At 36.2% G+C, this 13,422-nt stretch overlaps 7 protein-coding genes across 7 annotated transcripts; 5 read left to right on the forward strand and 2 right to left on the reverse strand.

Annotated features, from left to right (window-relative positions):
* Positions 1 to 19: 19 nt before the first annotated feature.
* Positions 20 to 1,507, reverse strand: AC631_02743 (mitochondrial 37S ribosomal protein mS29; the record flags this gene model as incomplete). Its single annotated transcript, XM_015611573.1, has 1 exon — positions 20 to 1,507. The coding sequence occupies one exon, from the start codon at positions 1,505 to 1,507 to the stop codon at positions 20 to 22; it is 1,488 nt and encodes a 495-aa protein (XP_015467624.1).
* Positions 1,508 to 1,727: 220 nt separating this feature from the next.
* On the forward strand, positions 1,728 to 3,509 carry AC631_02744 (ATP-dependent RNA helicase; the record flags this gene model as incomplete). The annotated part of the gene is made up of 1 exon (XM_015611574.1): positions 1,728 to 3,509. One exon carries the CDS (start codon positions 1,728 to 1,730, stop codon positions 3,507 to 3,509), a length of 1,782 nt encoding a protein of 593 aa, XP_015467625.1.
* Positions 3,510 to 4,446: 937 nt separating this feature from the next.
* Positions 4,447 to 5,757, forward strand: AC631_02745 (NAD(+) diphosphatase; the record flags this gene model as incomplete). Its single annotated transcript, XM_015611575.1, has 1 exon — positions 4,447 to 5,757. The coding sequence occupies one exon, from the start codon at positions 4,447 to 4,449 to the stop codon at positions 5,755 to 5,757; it is 1,311 nt and encodes a 436-aa protein (XP_015467626.1).
* A 268-nt stretch (positions 5,758 to 6,025) lies between these two features.
* Positions 6,026 to 7,204, forward strand: AC631_02746 (phosphatidylglycerol phospholipase; the record flags this gene model as incomplete). The annotated part of the gene is made up of 1 exon (XM_015611576.1): positions 6,026 to 7,204. The coding sequence occupies one exon, from the start codon at positions 6,026 to 6,028 to the stop codon at positions 7,202 to 7,204; it is 1,179 nt and encodes a 392-aa protein (XP_015467627.1).
* Positions 7,205 to 7,315: 111 nt separating this feature from the next.
* PRP45 (mRNA splicing protein) lies at positions 7,316 to 8,338 on the forward strand (the record flags this gene model as incomplete). Its single annotated transcript, XM_015611577.1, has 1 exon — positions 7,316 to 8,338. One exon carries the CDS (start codon positions 7,316 to 7,318, stop codon positions 8,336 to 8,338), a length of 1,023 nt encoding a protein of 340 aa, XP_015467628.1.
* Positions 8,339 to 8,403: 65 nt separating this feature from the next.
* On the reverse strand, positions 8,404 to 11,964 carry AC631_02748 (uncharacterized protein; the record flags this gene model as incomplete). The annotated part of the gene is made up of 1 exon (XM_015611578.1): positions 8,404 to 11,964. The coding sequence occupies one exon, from the start codon at positions 11,962 to 11,964 to the stop codon at positions 8,404 to 8,406; it is 3,561 nt and encodes a 1,186-aa protein (XP_015467629.1).
* An 868-nt stretch (positions 11,965 to 12,832) lies between these two features.
* AC631_02749 (NADP-dependent alcohol dehydrogenase) lies at positions 12,833 to 13,415 on the forward strand (the record flags this gene model as incomplete). Its single annotated transcript, XM_015611579.1, has 1 exon — positions 12,833 to 13,415. A coding segment is annotated over one exon (583 nt), but the record flags the coding sequence as incomplete, so codon positions are not given.
* Between the last annotated feature and the right edge of the window lie 7 nt (positions 13,416 to 13,422).

A 13,422-nucleotide genomic window follows, 5' to 3' on the forward strand; every position in this document is an offset into this window, starting at 1 on the left:
TTTTGTACAGACATATCGCTTAATATGATAAAGTGGTGGTTTTAATCAAGTGACCTGGGTTACCTGAAGAAATGGTGAAGTTATTTTGAACCAATTTTTCAAATTGTTCTTCAGGATCGTAAACGTATTTCTCTTCTTCTTCACCCGATCTTCTGGCAGCTTGTTCATCTGCAATTTGCTCAGATGTCTTATAGTCTTCATTTGTTGGATATTCTCTAACCCTTAAAACACCAGTGGCATCCCAAAAGTTGTAAAGTTCTCTGCATTGATCCTTAGTGAGGTTTTCAACGGTCATAGAGGACACACCGCCATTCTGTAATAAGCTGTTGGCAACTTCGTAGTCACATTGATGTTGCTTGTAGTATGGATCGTATTGCTCGATACCTAAACCAACTGGTAAGGTGTGTCCATAAGCAATATCTTTAGATTCAGCTAATAAGACACCACCCTTGGCAAAACTTAACTCACCGCTTGCTAATTTCAAAATAAAGCTACCCATTTCGAAATCAGTAAAGTGAATTGGCTCAAAGTCTGTGTGACGATATTTAGTCAATGTTTCACTTGTTAATGCATTGAAATCATCAATCGAGACAAGAACAGGAACTTCCTTAGAATGATGCATGATTTCCTCAACCAAAAAGGTAAATGCTGAGGTTGGAGCCACTTTTCCGAAATCATGGTTATATAAGATGAAATCATACAAGGTATTTTCGCCCTTCTTCAAGTTGTATTCCTTCTTCTTAGCGGTGAAAGAGATATCTCTGGTTAATGGCAACTTCTTGAATATCTCTTCGTTAGCAGCACGTAACTTCTTGATCCACCTCTTGGTAAACATTGGCTGTTGATATTTCTCTATTCTTTTGTTGTAGATGTAGTCACTAGAACCTTCAATAAGTTTTTGTGGGTGGTCCAAATGTAAAAGGATTACATCCTTGTCGTATTTAGAAATAGCTAACGCCTTAGCCTGAGAAAGTAACACCGACTTTCCTACACCCTTTTCACCTAATAAACACAATCTATTGTCTTTACTAGGAGATTCCAACTTTGATATAAATTGTTCATCGAGCTTCAATGTATTGTTAGACACCATGGAAACAGGCTTGCTGAATAATTCATGATACTGGTACTTTTTAAATGAATCAAGGTCTTGTAAAGCCTTTTCGGTATAATCGTTATACTTGACAACAGTGGATGTGATCGACTTCAATGACCCGTAGGATATATCTTTGATATTCAATTGTGTGAAATCTGTGGCCGACTTTTCAAACTTCAATGAACGAACAGCATCCTTAAACTTCAAGTGAGTCATACCACCCTTCTTGACCTTTGCAGTCTTAGATTCTGCTCCTTTGTTCTTGAACCCTTGTTTGGCCTTTTTCTTACCATCTTTCAGTTTTGGAGCTGCCTTTGCAAACACATATGCGGATCCACTAAATGATCTTATAACATTTGTTGGAACCTGTCTACTTGCTGTCCTAGACAACGTATCAAACGACAATTTTAACATTCTATAAGATGCTGATACAGCTACTTTAGTCTTGTGTAAACCTAACAAATCGTTGATTATAACTGTTGAAATTTTTCAAAAATATTCGTCAATTTCACACGACCCATTTTCTTCACCAAAAAAATTTAGTCTCGCTATTAGCAGTATAAATTTGGAAAATTTTTCATATATAATATTTATCTTAACGTTTTTATCGATGATTTATTGAGACTAATACAACATGACTTTGAAAATAGGAGCAATTAATCCTATTGTAAGAGTCATGCGGGACACAATGATTCAACGACCGGTAATTAGTTTTATTCGACACCATTCTAAAAGATCAAGATCGTTTAAAAAAAAAGCTAACCACAAACCTGGCCAAGTCATTAGATCGAAGCTAGGTAAAACGCTAGAAGCTCCCAAGACACAACCCAGATTATTTTCCTTTGGGAATTTTTCTGGGTTGGATCAGCCGGAAAATAAACTCAAGGAGATGTCGAGCAACGTCATAAAGAATATTACATCGTTCGACTCTTTAAGGATATTTCCAACCGTTAGATCGGCGATGATCGAGGAGATTAAACATGGGTACAATTTGAAAAGTACTTATATTAAAAGTAAGGAGGAATTGGAAATTAAACCATCTCCCGTACAAATAGCTGCTATTAGGAAGATTAACCAACCGAGACTTCGTAATGTTAATACGGAAAAAAAAGGTACAGACAAAAAGGTATCAGGGCTGGAGATTTTGGAGGATTTGAAGAAATCCAACGAGATGAATAGGTTGAAGGTTTTCACGATTGCTGCTGAAACAGGGTCTGGTAAAACTTGGGCCTATTTGGCGCCACTACTCAGTAAGTTAAAGGAAGAGGACATGAGAGTCTTCAATATGTCTGAGCAGAGCTATCTTGAATCGAAGAAGACGTCGATCATTAGATCGGTTATTTTGTTGCCAACGCATGAATTGGTTGAGCAAGTATACGACTCACTTAAACGTGCATCCAAAGCTCCCATTGATTTGGAGGCTAGTGTTGACAAAAAGATCTTGCAAGATCCTGAATATGCAAGATTCCTTTCATTACCTGAGAACCAATCTTCGTTAAACTTAAATATTGTGAAATGGGGATCTGGTGATTCTCATCAGAGACTTTTCGATGCTGGAAGAAAAAGAATTGATGTCTTAGTCACTACGCCGGCTAAGATCCAAGGTCTTGCTAAATTAAACAACGTTAGTCGTCCATTTAGACTATTTAACTATGTGGAGTACTGTGTTGTTGACGAAGCCGATACCTTAATGGATAAATCATGGATTGTAGACACAACGTCTGTCATCCGTAGATTATCCAAATGTAAGGATTTGATCTTTTGTTCAGCGACTATTCCAAAAGAGTTCAAAAAAACTCTTAGCAAGATGTTCCCTGACGAATTTTCGATCATCAACATAGTGACACCTTCCTTACACAAGATTCCAAAGCAAATTAATCTTAAGGTTATTGATGCACAATTATCACCATACAATGGTTCTAAGACCAGATGTCTTGCTCAAGCAATGTATGCTATTCATAATGACGGTACTGAACAAGGCTATGTCAAGCGTATTTTAGTATTTGTCAACGAAAAGCGAGACGTTCAGCCGTTAGCAGATACTTTAATTGAAAAATTTGGTCACAGAGAAGAGGATATTATTGGGATAACTGGTGCTGATAGTGCTGACGATAGGTTAGCTAAGATCGAACCATTTTTGAAACCAGCTGAGTTATTAGAAGAAGATCTCGACGGTAGTAAAATCAAAGTTTTGATTACTACTGATTTGCTTGCTAGAGGGTTGAACTTCATTGGCATTAAGAATGTTATCTTAATGGATTTACCAAATACATCGGTTGATTTAGTTCATCGTGTTGGAAGAACCGGTAGGATGAGACAATCTGGTAGAGTCTTCGTTATTATTGACAAAAAGACTGGTAAGTCGTGGATTAAAGGGTTACCTAAGGTCATTAAGAAGGGTATCCCATTGGGTTAAACAAATTTTATTATTGTAATTTATTCATTTCCAAACCGTATGTTCAAATTTATTCTCAGCTTCTGATATGTTTCTATAATGATGATTTTCTTAGATTTTATAACGCTTGACTTCCTAGACAAATGTCATTGACGAAAACATCTACAAATTAACTGACACATAAGAAACACTTCAGAAATGCATAATGATTTATTTTTACAAATCAATACTAACTTTAACTTAGATATTATATTGGGTTCAATATTATTGATGTCCACATATTTTGTGACAAACAACAAAACATTTAATGTATGTATATTTTTAAGTTGGAACAAAAAGCATATTTAATGATGATTCACAAAGATTTTCAGACGTTAGACTTCCTAGTTTTCATATTGAGGAAAAGATCTTATTTATCTGATATTCACATGCTTTCCTATTTCCTTATCATAGTTGAAATTTAACTAACATATTCAGAAGATATCATTGAACATTTTGTACATAATTTTTCAAAGGGCATTTCATCGTGTAAATAGATATGTATTTTAGAGGCTAATATATATTTGGGCTAATTCTAATTCTCCATAATTGATTCATTTGTAATATTTTGCGTGTGATTTTGGGCTGTTGATTATCAGAAGTCTGTGAAGACCAGATATTCACCAAATTTTGAGGTCTTTCTTTTAACAGAACACTTGAGTAGCTATATTCGAATCCATTTCATCCTTAAATAGTAACTCTTCATACCTAAAGGGTTTAATTAGCGTATTATTGTACGTTTTAACATGGGCCCGGTCATTAGCCCGATAAGAATACTGTGTCGTGTATATAAATTGCGTCGGTATAAGTGATAAAATTCTGATAAAGAAGAAATATGGGCGTATTTACCAAAATACTAAGACTATCGGTTCGATTTCAATCATCAATCAGTAAGTTAAAACAAGATAGTTATTACAAGATGTCGAGTAACGTGTTAAATCCTATACATGGGCAAGATCATAGCTCATATTTCGGAGCAGAGATCGTTAACAGAGTTTCGTTTTTAAGAGAGGATGGTGACTTTATTAGTAATAGTGTTGCTCATGATTCAACTAGATTCATTTTCTTCGACAAGACCAATCCACTTATAAACAAAGATGGTGGTGAGAAATTGATTATGTTGACGAATGGAGATAATCAATTGGGAGCAAAAGAATCCGTGAAAAAGGGCATATTATCACTTGAATCGTGGCAAAATACAGTCGAGGAGTGGAGCAGTGGTAACAAGGATCAAGATCCAGAGTTACGTGATAATAACAAGCCAACATTCTTATTTTTGGGGTTAGAAGATGAAAGTGTTGGTTTGAATTTACTGAGCTTAAAATCAGTGGAAGACCCGGATAACGGAGCTGAAGAAAAATTCTTGGACTTCCAGGGAAGGTACCAGGGTATTCCATACTACGCGGTGGATTTATCACAATCTCCTGAGTTACAAAGTACGATTATCAATCATGTGTCTGAAGCCAATGGCATTGACAAGGCGAACTTAATTTTCAGTCACTCTAGAAAACATTATCTTGGGTTCTCTCCAAAAGAAGCTGCATTGTATTCTCACGGAAAGATGTTTTTGGACTGGTTATCCAGAAACAGGTTTTGTCCTGGGTGTGGTTCTAAAGTCATCCCTATTCATGCTGGTGGTAAGTTGAAATGTACCAACGAAAAGACCGAGGGAAAGAATGAAAACGATGAAATCCAGTATACGTGTCCCGTTAGAAATGCCACTGTTTCTAATGTCTCGTTTCCAAGAACAGATGCAGTAGTTATTACTGCAATCACCAACACAGACAGATCTAAAGTGTTGCTATCGCTAGCTAAGCGATACGCCCACACGAAGCTTTATGCATGTACTGCTGGGTTTATGGAACCTTCTGAAACTGTTGAAGTTGCTACAAAGAGAGAAATTTGGGAAGAAACTGGTGTTGTTTGTTCGGACATAAATATTGTCCTGACTCAACCGTGGCCTTTCCCTGGTAACTTGATGATTGGATGTCTTGCTGTGGTCGAATTCAATGGCGTTAATGAAGTTATTCATTTGGGCCATGATAGAGAATTGGCAGATGCAAGATGGTTCGACGTTGAATTTATTAAGACATTGATCTACGGGACTAACGATCATGCATCTAATCCAGAAGGCTTATTACTCCCAAGTAAGGAGTCAATCGCTTTTCTGTTAATCAAAATGGTTATAGATCAAGCTTCGGATTCATCAGAACCATCGAACAAGTTATAGATACACTTAGTCTATAGAATACAATTTCAGTATTTTCGATTCAATTCTAGATTGTAGCATCGGTTGTCACGAGTGCGCTAGGCGAACGTGGAGTAGTTTGATAATAAATTAAAATATCATGCTAAATATATATTTATTCTTCTTTCTCTATGAGAACTAAATTGAATGTTACGGCCCATAAGGTTAGCTTACACGATCGTTACGAATAACTCTAATCGCCCACCTATCTCTAATTTAGGAAAATTGATATCAAGTCAATAATACAAAAATGAGTGAAACTGCCCTCGTATGCGGACATAGAGGGTTCAAAGGTAAATATACTGAGAATACTCTTAAATCTTTCGATAAGTGCTTCGAAACTGGTGCTACATTGATAGAAACAGACTTATGGATTACTAGGGATGATGTATTAGTAATATCTCATGACAACAATACAAAAAGAGTATTTTGTGGTCCCAACGGCGAAGTCGCAGATTTTGACATATTGGACTCCACTTACGATGAAATCAAAGACTTGCAAACTATTGAGACAGGTGAAAGATTATTGACCTTCAAGGATGTGCTAGAGTGGTTTGCTCACTACATTAAGACTCATGACAACTCAAATGAGCACAAGTTGATGTTGGACATTAAGAAATTGAACCCTGCAAAATTAGTCAAGTATTTGATAAAGGATTTATTGAAGGTGATCAATGATATTGGATGGTGGTTACATAGACTCATTTTGGGCATATGGGATCTTGGTATTATCAAGTTTTTGAATCAAGACAAGTACTTCCAGGACGTTTTTGGAAATGGTTCCAAGAATGTTTTGGGATATGGACAATTTGACATTTTTCATATCTCTGTTTCCTGGAAGGACTCGCTTCATTATATGAACTACAATTTGTATGTGGATTCCTTACCTAAAGATGGGTCTGTAAGGTTCAAAGCAACAGGTGTGTCCATTATATACCTACTGACATGGTCTACGAGGTTTTTGACAAAATTTATTCCTCGGTTGAAATCTCAACGTATGAAGCTTTATATGTGGACCATCAATACAATTGACCAGTTCGAATATTTGATGAACATAGGTAGAATTGCTCACATTTCAGAATATGGAATTATAACTGATTATCCGCAATACATGATGACTTATCGTGATAAGTTCTTTTATTTCCAAGATTCTTCGGATACTGAAATAGCTTCAGAAGTCACCAGGCTAACTAAATATAGTAGCCATTATGACACTGAGAATGAGCATGCTACTGTACCTTTATCAATCAAACAAAGAATATTGTATCTTTTCTACAAGAGTTTCAATTATCTCGGTGGGGTAAAAAGAGTTACAGATGAAGAACTACAGTTCGATTCATTTGTAAATGAAGACAAGAGGCAACCAATAAAGATCAACAAGTTCTTCCTCTGGGTCTTTGCAACTTGTCAGAAGTATGGAATTTTCTAGGTATTAAATACTATCTTAGACTTACTTTTATATGCAGTACATATCATCACAGATTAATTTGATTATTTAGAATTTACCTAACTATAGTTTAACTTGTTAAGGTATTGTAATATGTTCAGTTCGTTACTACCCAAGCCTAAACACTCATCACTTGAACCTTCGTCAAGGATTTCGCTAAAGAAGGCTGGCCTACACGAAAGGTCAAATCAGCTTATAAAATTGCCAGAAAACAAATCTGACAGAAACGTAATACACAACCCTAATAATTCAGAAACTACTATATCCCAATTACATTTAAACCCTGATGGGACTTTGAATTACAATTTAACTATTGCATCATATAATAACAACTCAAGAAAGGTTCAATCATCATATGAGGATACTATACCATTGAAAGTAAAGTTTCCAAACTTAAAACATCATTTCCCTAGATACACGATTGAAACATGTCCGGATGATTCATTGAAAGAATGTGTCGAAGATACGAGAGCTACGATTAATAAGATAATGAATGAAAAAATGGGGATAAATGAAACTACTAATAACAAGAAAGACGATGTAACATACATAAAATATACAAGTAATAACGTGGTAAAAGATTCAGAAGGAAGTGATGACGAAAGAGGCAGGGAACGTATTATACAAATAAGAAACTATCAAGAAGATCCAATGTTACCTCCTAAGTTCAAATTGCGGAAAAATAGACATAAGAACCCATCTCCACCTCCACCATTATTGAAGAGCAGTAATAATGAACAAACTAGCAAATTAACAAAAGAAGATCAGGCGAAATGGCAAATCCCGTCGGCTATATCTAATTGGAAGAATAATCAAGGTTTTACTATATCATTAGATAAAAGGATGATTGCTGCAAATGGAGGTTCAGAATCAACCACCAATGATGTAAATTTAGAGAAATTTGGTGAGTTGTCTCAGGCTTTAGAAACGGCCGATAAACAAGCCAGGGAAGAAATTAAAATTAGGAGTGAAATGTTAAAGCAACTAGCTATCAAGGAACAGCATGAAAAAGAAAACAAATTAAAGGAATTAGCAGATATTGCCAGAAGTAAGAGACTAGATAATAAGAGACCTAGTGGGGATTATGAACATAATAAGAAAAAAACGAGATATTGACTATTATATATTAACAATTTAATTTAATGATACAAAGTAATTTATAATACACGATATTTACACTATTATTTGTTCGATTTAGTTTTAGTTTTAGACCTATCGCCTCCTTCATAAAGTGACCTATCAAATTTATCAATGGCCTTGGAATTAACCCACTCTAACACTCGAGATAATTCTTTTTCCTCTTTGGATTCTTGTAATTCATTCAACAAGTCCGTGTATACTTTGGATAAGTCATTCACATTGTCGCTACCTATTACATCAGAGAAAGATTTAGTTTTTTGTCTCTTTGTTGGAAGAGGTTGGTTCCGTAAACGCTTGTTACGTCCTAATCTTAGTTCATCTTCATCCTCATCATTTTCGTCATCATTTTCTTCTGTATCATCTTTTCCGACGCCTTCTTCGTTTAGGTTAGATAAAGAGTTCACATCTTTTCCTAAAGATTTAAGCTTTTCAGTGATTTGACGGATATTATTTTCTAGCTCTAATTCTTTGGCCTCTTGCTGATCCAAAGATAAAGCCTTTCTTCTAGCTGCCATACTTTGAACAATAGCTTCTTTAACGATTAATAACTCTTTACGTAACAGAGATTCACGCTCACCCCAAGGATTTAACCATTCAATCAATTTTGTTACCTGTTCTGGTTTGTCATAGAACCTCCAATAAGATCCACTAAATAACGGATCTGGATTTTCTTCTAGGATCTTACGCTGTAATGGAGTTAAGTAATTAGTTAATGATGTAACACTTAAACCTCCCAAGTGGTCGATAACTATATCTTTTTCAATCGAGTCTTCCAAAGTCCTTGTAACCTGGTTAGACTCAAATGATAAGCCAAACATTTCCGAACTCATACTACGGAAACCAAGAGGTAATTTATTGAAATCCATTTGCTTGAATGGCTCTTTAATACTCTGTTTGGAATCTTCACCAGATTCACCTTGATCATTATTGCATTTATAAAACTTTTCCAACTCTTGTTCATAATTCAAGTACAAATTATGGTATTTATCAACATCTTCTAAGCTTGACCCAAAATGTATTCTCAAGTCATCATCTGAAGGCCCTTGAACCCATAATTTCCCCATTAGATAAGTTTCATCCAAAACAGCATTTTCGTCTTCAACAATCTCATCGTCTTCATCATTATTCATATTTGGAGCTGCATTGTCATCATCATCATTGTCATCGACATCATTCGTATTACTGTGCAAGGTTGGAAGACCGTTGTTTTCAAACCACCAATATCTATTATATAAACGATCCTTCCCTAATAACTTGACTCTTTGACAATCTATTTCATTTAACTGCTTTTCAAGTTGGCGCTTTGCTTGTTTATATTTTTCAATGCTGAGCAATGTTTCCTTTCTTTGGTCACATAAATCTTTAAATCCTTTATCACTTTCAGCTAATTTACTCTCCTGTTCAGACATTTCAAATGCTTGTAAGTTAAGTCTTGGCATTCTTCTTTTATTTGAATCAGGGTTAGGAGTAGATTGAGAATCTTTTCCCTTCAGCTTATTCTTAGACTTGGATTTGGACTTAGACTTAGCATTTTCCGTTGCTTCTTTAGCATCTGTTAACTTCTCATGAATTTCAACATGTAACTTTTGCGCCAAATCGTACGCAACCTTATAGTCTCTTATATTGTCTAACCTATTACGTCTTAAAACAGTAGATGAATCCAAGCATTCATCAATGTAATTTCTAACTTGTGTGCCATTCATAAGTAACGAGACAAGTATGTTCAAAACTTGCAATCTCAAATCAATATCTAAATCATCGTAAAATTGATTCATTACAGTACTAGTAGTTGCTGGCATATCAACCGGCGCCAATATGCGGTACACCTTATTAATAATCGGCTTGAAAGCAGGAACGTACTCAACTAACGATAACACACCAAGTAAAATACACTGCCAATTTCCGTCTCTGAAATTTCTTTTACGAAGACGCTCGTGCCATGGAATATTACGGTAATTCATCACAATATATGCATTGTGTTCACGATCATCATCTTCGTTTAGACTATCCCCATTTTCATTATTTTCATCATTATCTTCTTCTTCTTCTTCTTCTTCATCATCGCCATCATTCTCATCATCGAGTTTTACTCCTTGTTCGGTTTTAATTTTGGCGTCATCTTTGTTGCCATTAGTCATTTCCAACGATTCATGACTCTCATCATTATCAGCTTCATCTTCACTTTTCAAAATATTTTCTTCGTTGTCGGAATCAGAACCTCTTTCTTCAATACCAACATCGTTATCATCCTTTGAAGGAGAGTTAATATACGAATTTTCCGGGGGTAACGTTATTTGTAACCCATATATGACATCGCTATCCAATTTCAAGGACTTGTTTTTAGGTGCTTCATTTGATACTATTGCACCAAGAACAGCACACCATATTTCGTCCAATAGTTCGCATCTACCAATCTTCTCAAATTGGTCATGAGTCCAACCCATAGCGTATATAAAATCATCAAATGTGAATGTGTCGAATTTTAAAACCGTATGATACACGTTTAAAAAGACCCAGGATTCCAACGCATCCTGTATTGATTTTACGCTTCTGATTCCAAGGCGCTTAATCTCCAGTCCTAATTCTGGGTCTAATCTTTCATCAGTCTTCTGTTCTTCTTTGTGCTTTTGGATCAAATGCCCATTCCAGCTCTTAGCATTTTCTGGGACATTTAGCACTTCGGGAATAGGTTTCGAATATTGTAAATTAAATTTAAGATTTAAATCGCTGACCGTCAGTTTCTTAGACGTTGGGTACGCCGGTTGAGGACTCGATTTGTTTATTTCTTCGTCGGCCTCTGACAAAATATCAGGCATATGATGAGGCGGAAGTCTCCTCTTTATATCGTCTTCCTGGGCTGTTACTGGTGGTGGTTCATCTAATATGCTATTCAAAGCAGCCTTCTTCTTTAAATTCTTAGACGAAGGAGCCGCAGATTTCTTGATCAATTTACGGTATCCATTAGGAGCATCCGCTACCGCAGAAGGTAACTCATCGCCTTCATAGATAATATCACCACTTGGAGTAGAGGATTGGAAATGCACTAAATCATCCGGATATTTTTGATTGATTCTGTATTTCTTAGCAAACTTATTTTTCACCACCCACGGAGCACCCACTTTGTGAGATCTGGTCATTGTTAATTTGATAAATGCTTTAATAAGCCATTTCGTGAAGTGGTTTCTGTCCCGCGAGATTTTTTCGTTTATGACTATCGCTTGCTTTTGGTCGTTTGCTCGGACAACAAGATATTTCGTCAATAACCCATCAGATGGGTTGCTGTATTGGATCTTTTCCTTGATGGTACCCCGTTGCCTTGTTCCCGATTCTGCTTGTCCATTAAGTATCGACCCTTTCAAGATTATCGTCTCTCCAGGAAAATAATCGTTCTTGAATACCAGGTAAACCTTGTCTACCAACTGATCCAACCGCGTAATACGGTTGAACTGCAAAAACCTCAATATGTGCTCTTTCAAAGCCTCAGGGAAATTCTTTTCTACCTCCTGTATTTCTTTGGCTTCACTCTCTGTTGCCTGGAAAAACGTCAAACATGAGTTCCCAGTGATTTCACATACGAATTTTTTCCGATGATAATAATCCATTCTTTGCAAATAGTCCTCATACGTGAGAAACCACTCCTTTGTAGCCGGTATATGAAAAACCTCCGTGTTTAAATCGCCGGGCACCTCTGGCGCCCTTATAAACGTAACCTGTTTTCGCTTGTATAAAACCATCTCAAGAAGCAACAATTTTTAACACCTATCAATATATCGTCTCTTAATTGATTAATAAATATGTCTTAACAATAATCCTTTGAACAAAAAAATATGCTTCTTTAATTAGCTTCCATATAAAAAAAATTTCCTTATACTTGTTCCCTATTTTCCAAAAAAAATAGACGTTAGTTGTTATATTGAAATTGCTTTTGTGTCATATTGTTATATGATTTAATGATTGCAACAATTTGTAGTAAATACGCGATCCGGCGTACGAAGTGCAAATTGCAGCGAACAGTTTGACGACATGGTCAAAGTACGACATACGACATATGCTTTGAAATCATCGCGTTACACCGTTCTTTCAGCACGATCTAGGCTCTGGTGGGGTTTAATTGGTGGAGGACTAGAGAAAACTCCCACGAGAGTCAAGTATACAGAGTAAATTGTACAATAGAATAAATGTTCAAAGATAAGGCTAGGGTTAATATAGAAGAGATAGCAGCTATTACGCAGCGTTTGTTTCGGAGGATTAATTGTTGGGGTGTCTGTTTTACGGAAGTATATACAGTATATTCGCATAAAGACCAATCGGTAACTATATCTGGAATATCCCAAACCTGTGTGGCGGGAGGAGCCCCACGACTAGCGAAAGATAAACGTTGATAGAAAATGGATATATAGGGAACGTTGGTCGCAATAAATGTAGGTAAAATTAAATAATTACCATAGAACATAATTATAAACGTACAAAATGACTCTTCCACAATATTTCAAAGGATTTGCTGTAGATAAGCCAGAGAACTGGAACAAACCTAAGTTGGTTGAATACAAGCCAAAAGAGTTAGCATCGCATGATGTCGTGTTGGAAAATATCTGCTGTGGTTTATGTGGTAGTGATATTCACACCATCAAGGGTGCATGGAAGCCACTCAACAGAGACGATCTTGTTGTTGGTCACGAAATTATTGGTAAGGTTATTGCCGTAGGTAAGGACGTTAAGGAAATCAAGGTTGGTGACAGATGCGGAATTGGTGCCTGTTCCAAGTCTTGTATGGATTGTTCAAGATGTCAAAGTGATAATGAGCAATACTGTACTAAAAAGGTCAGTACCTACAATGCTAAGGATTATGATACTGGCTACATCTCCCAGGGTGGTTATTCTTCTCACTCGATTGCACACGAACAATATGTTTTCCCAATTCCAGATGAATTGGAATCCGCAGTTGCTGCACCATTGATGTGTGCTGGTTTAACTGTCTTCTCCCCATTAGTCAGAAACCTTGGTGAAAATGCTAAGGGTAAGACTGTTGGTATTATCGGTATTGGTGGTTTAGGTCACTT

The sequence above is a fragment of the Debaryomyces fabryi genome (genome assembly GCF_001447935.2).
Source record: "Debaryomyces fabryi strain CBS 789 chromosome Unknown contig00051, whole genome shotgun sequence".
Classification (NCBI taxonomy): Eukaryota; Fungi; Ascomycota; class Pichiomycetes; order Serinales; family Debaryomycetaceae; genus Debaryomyces; species Debaryomyces fabryi.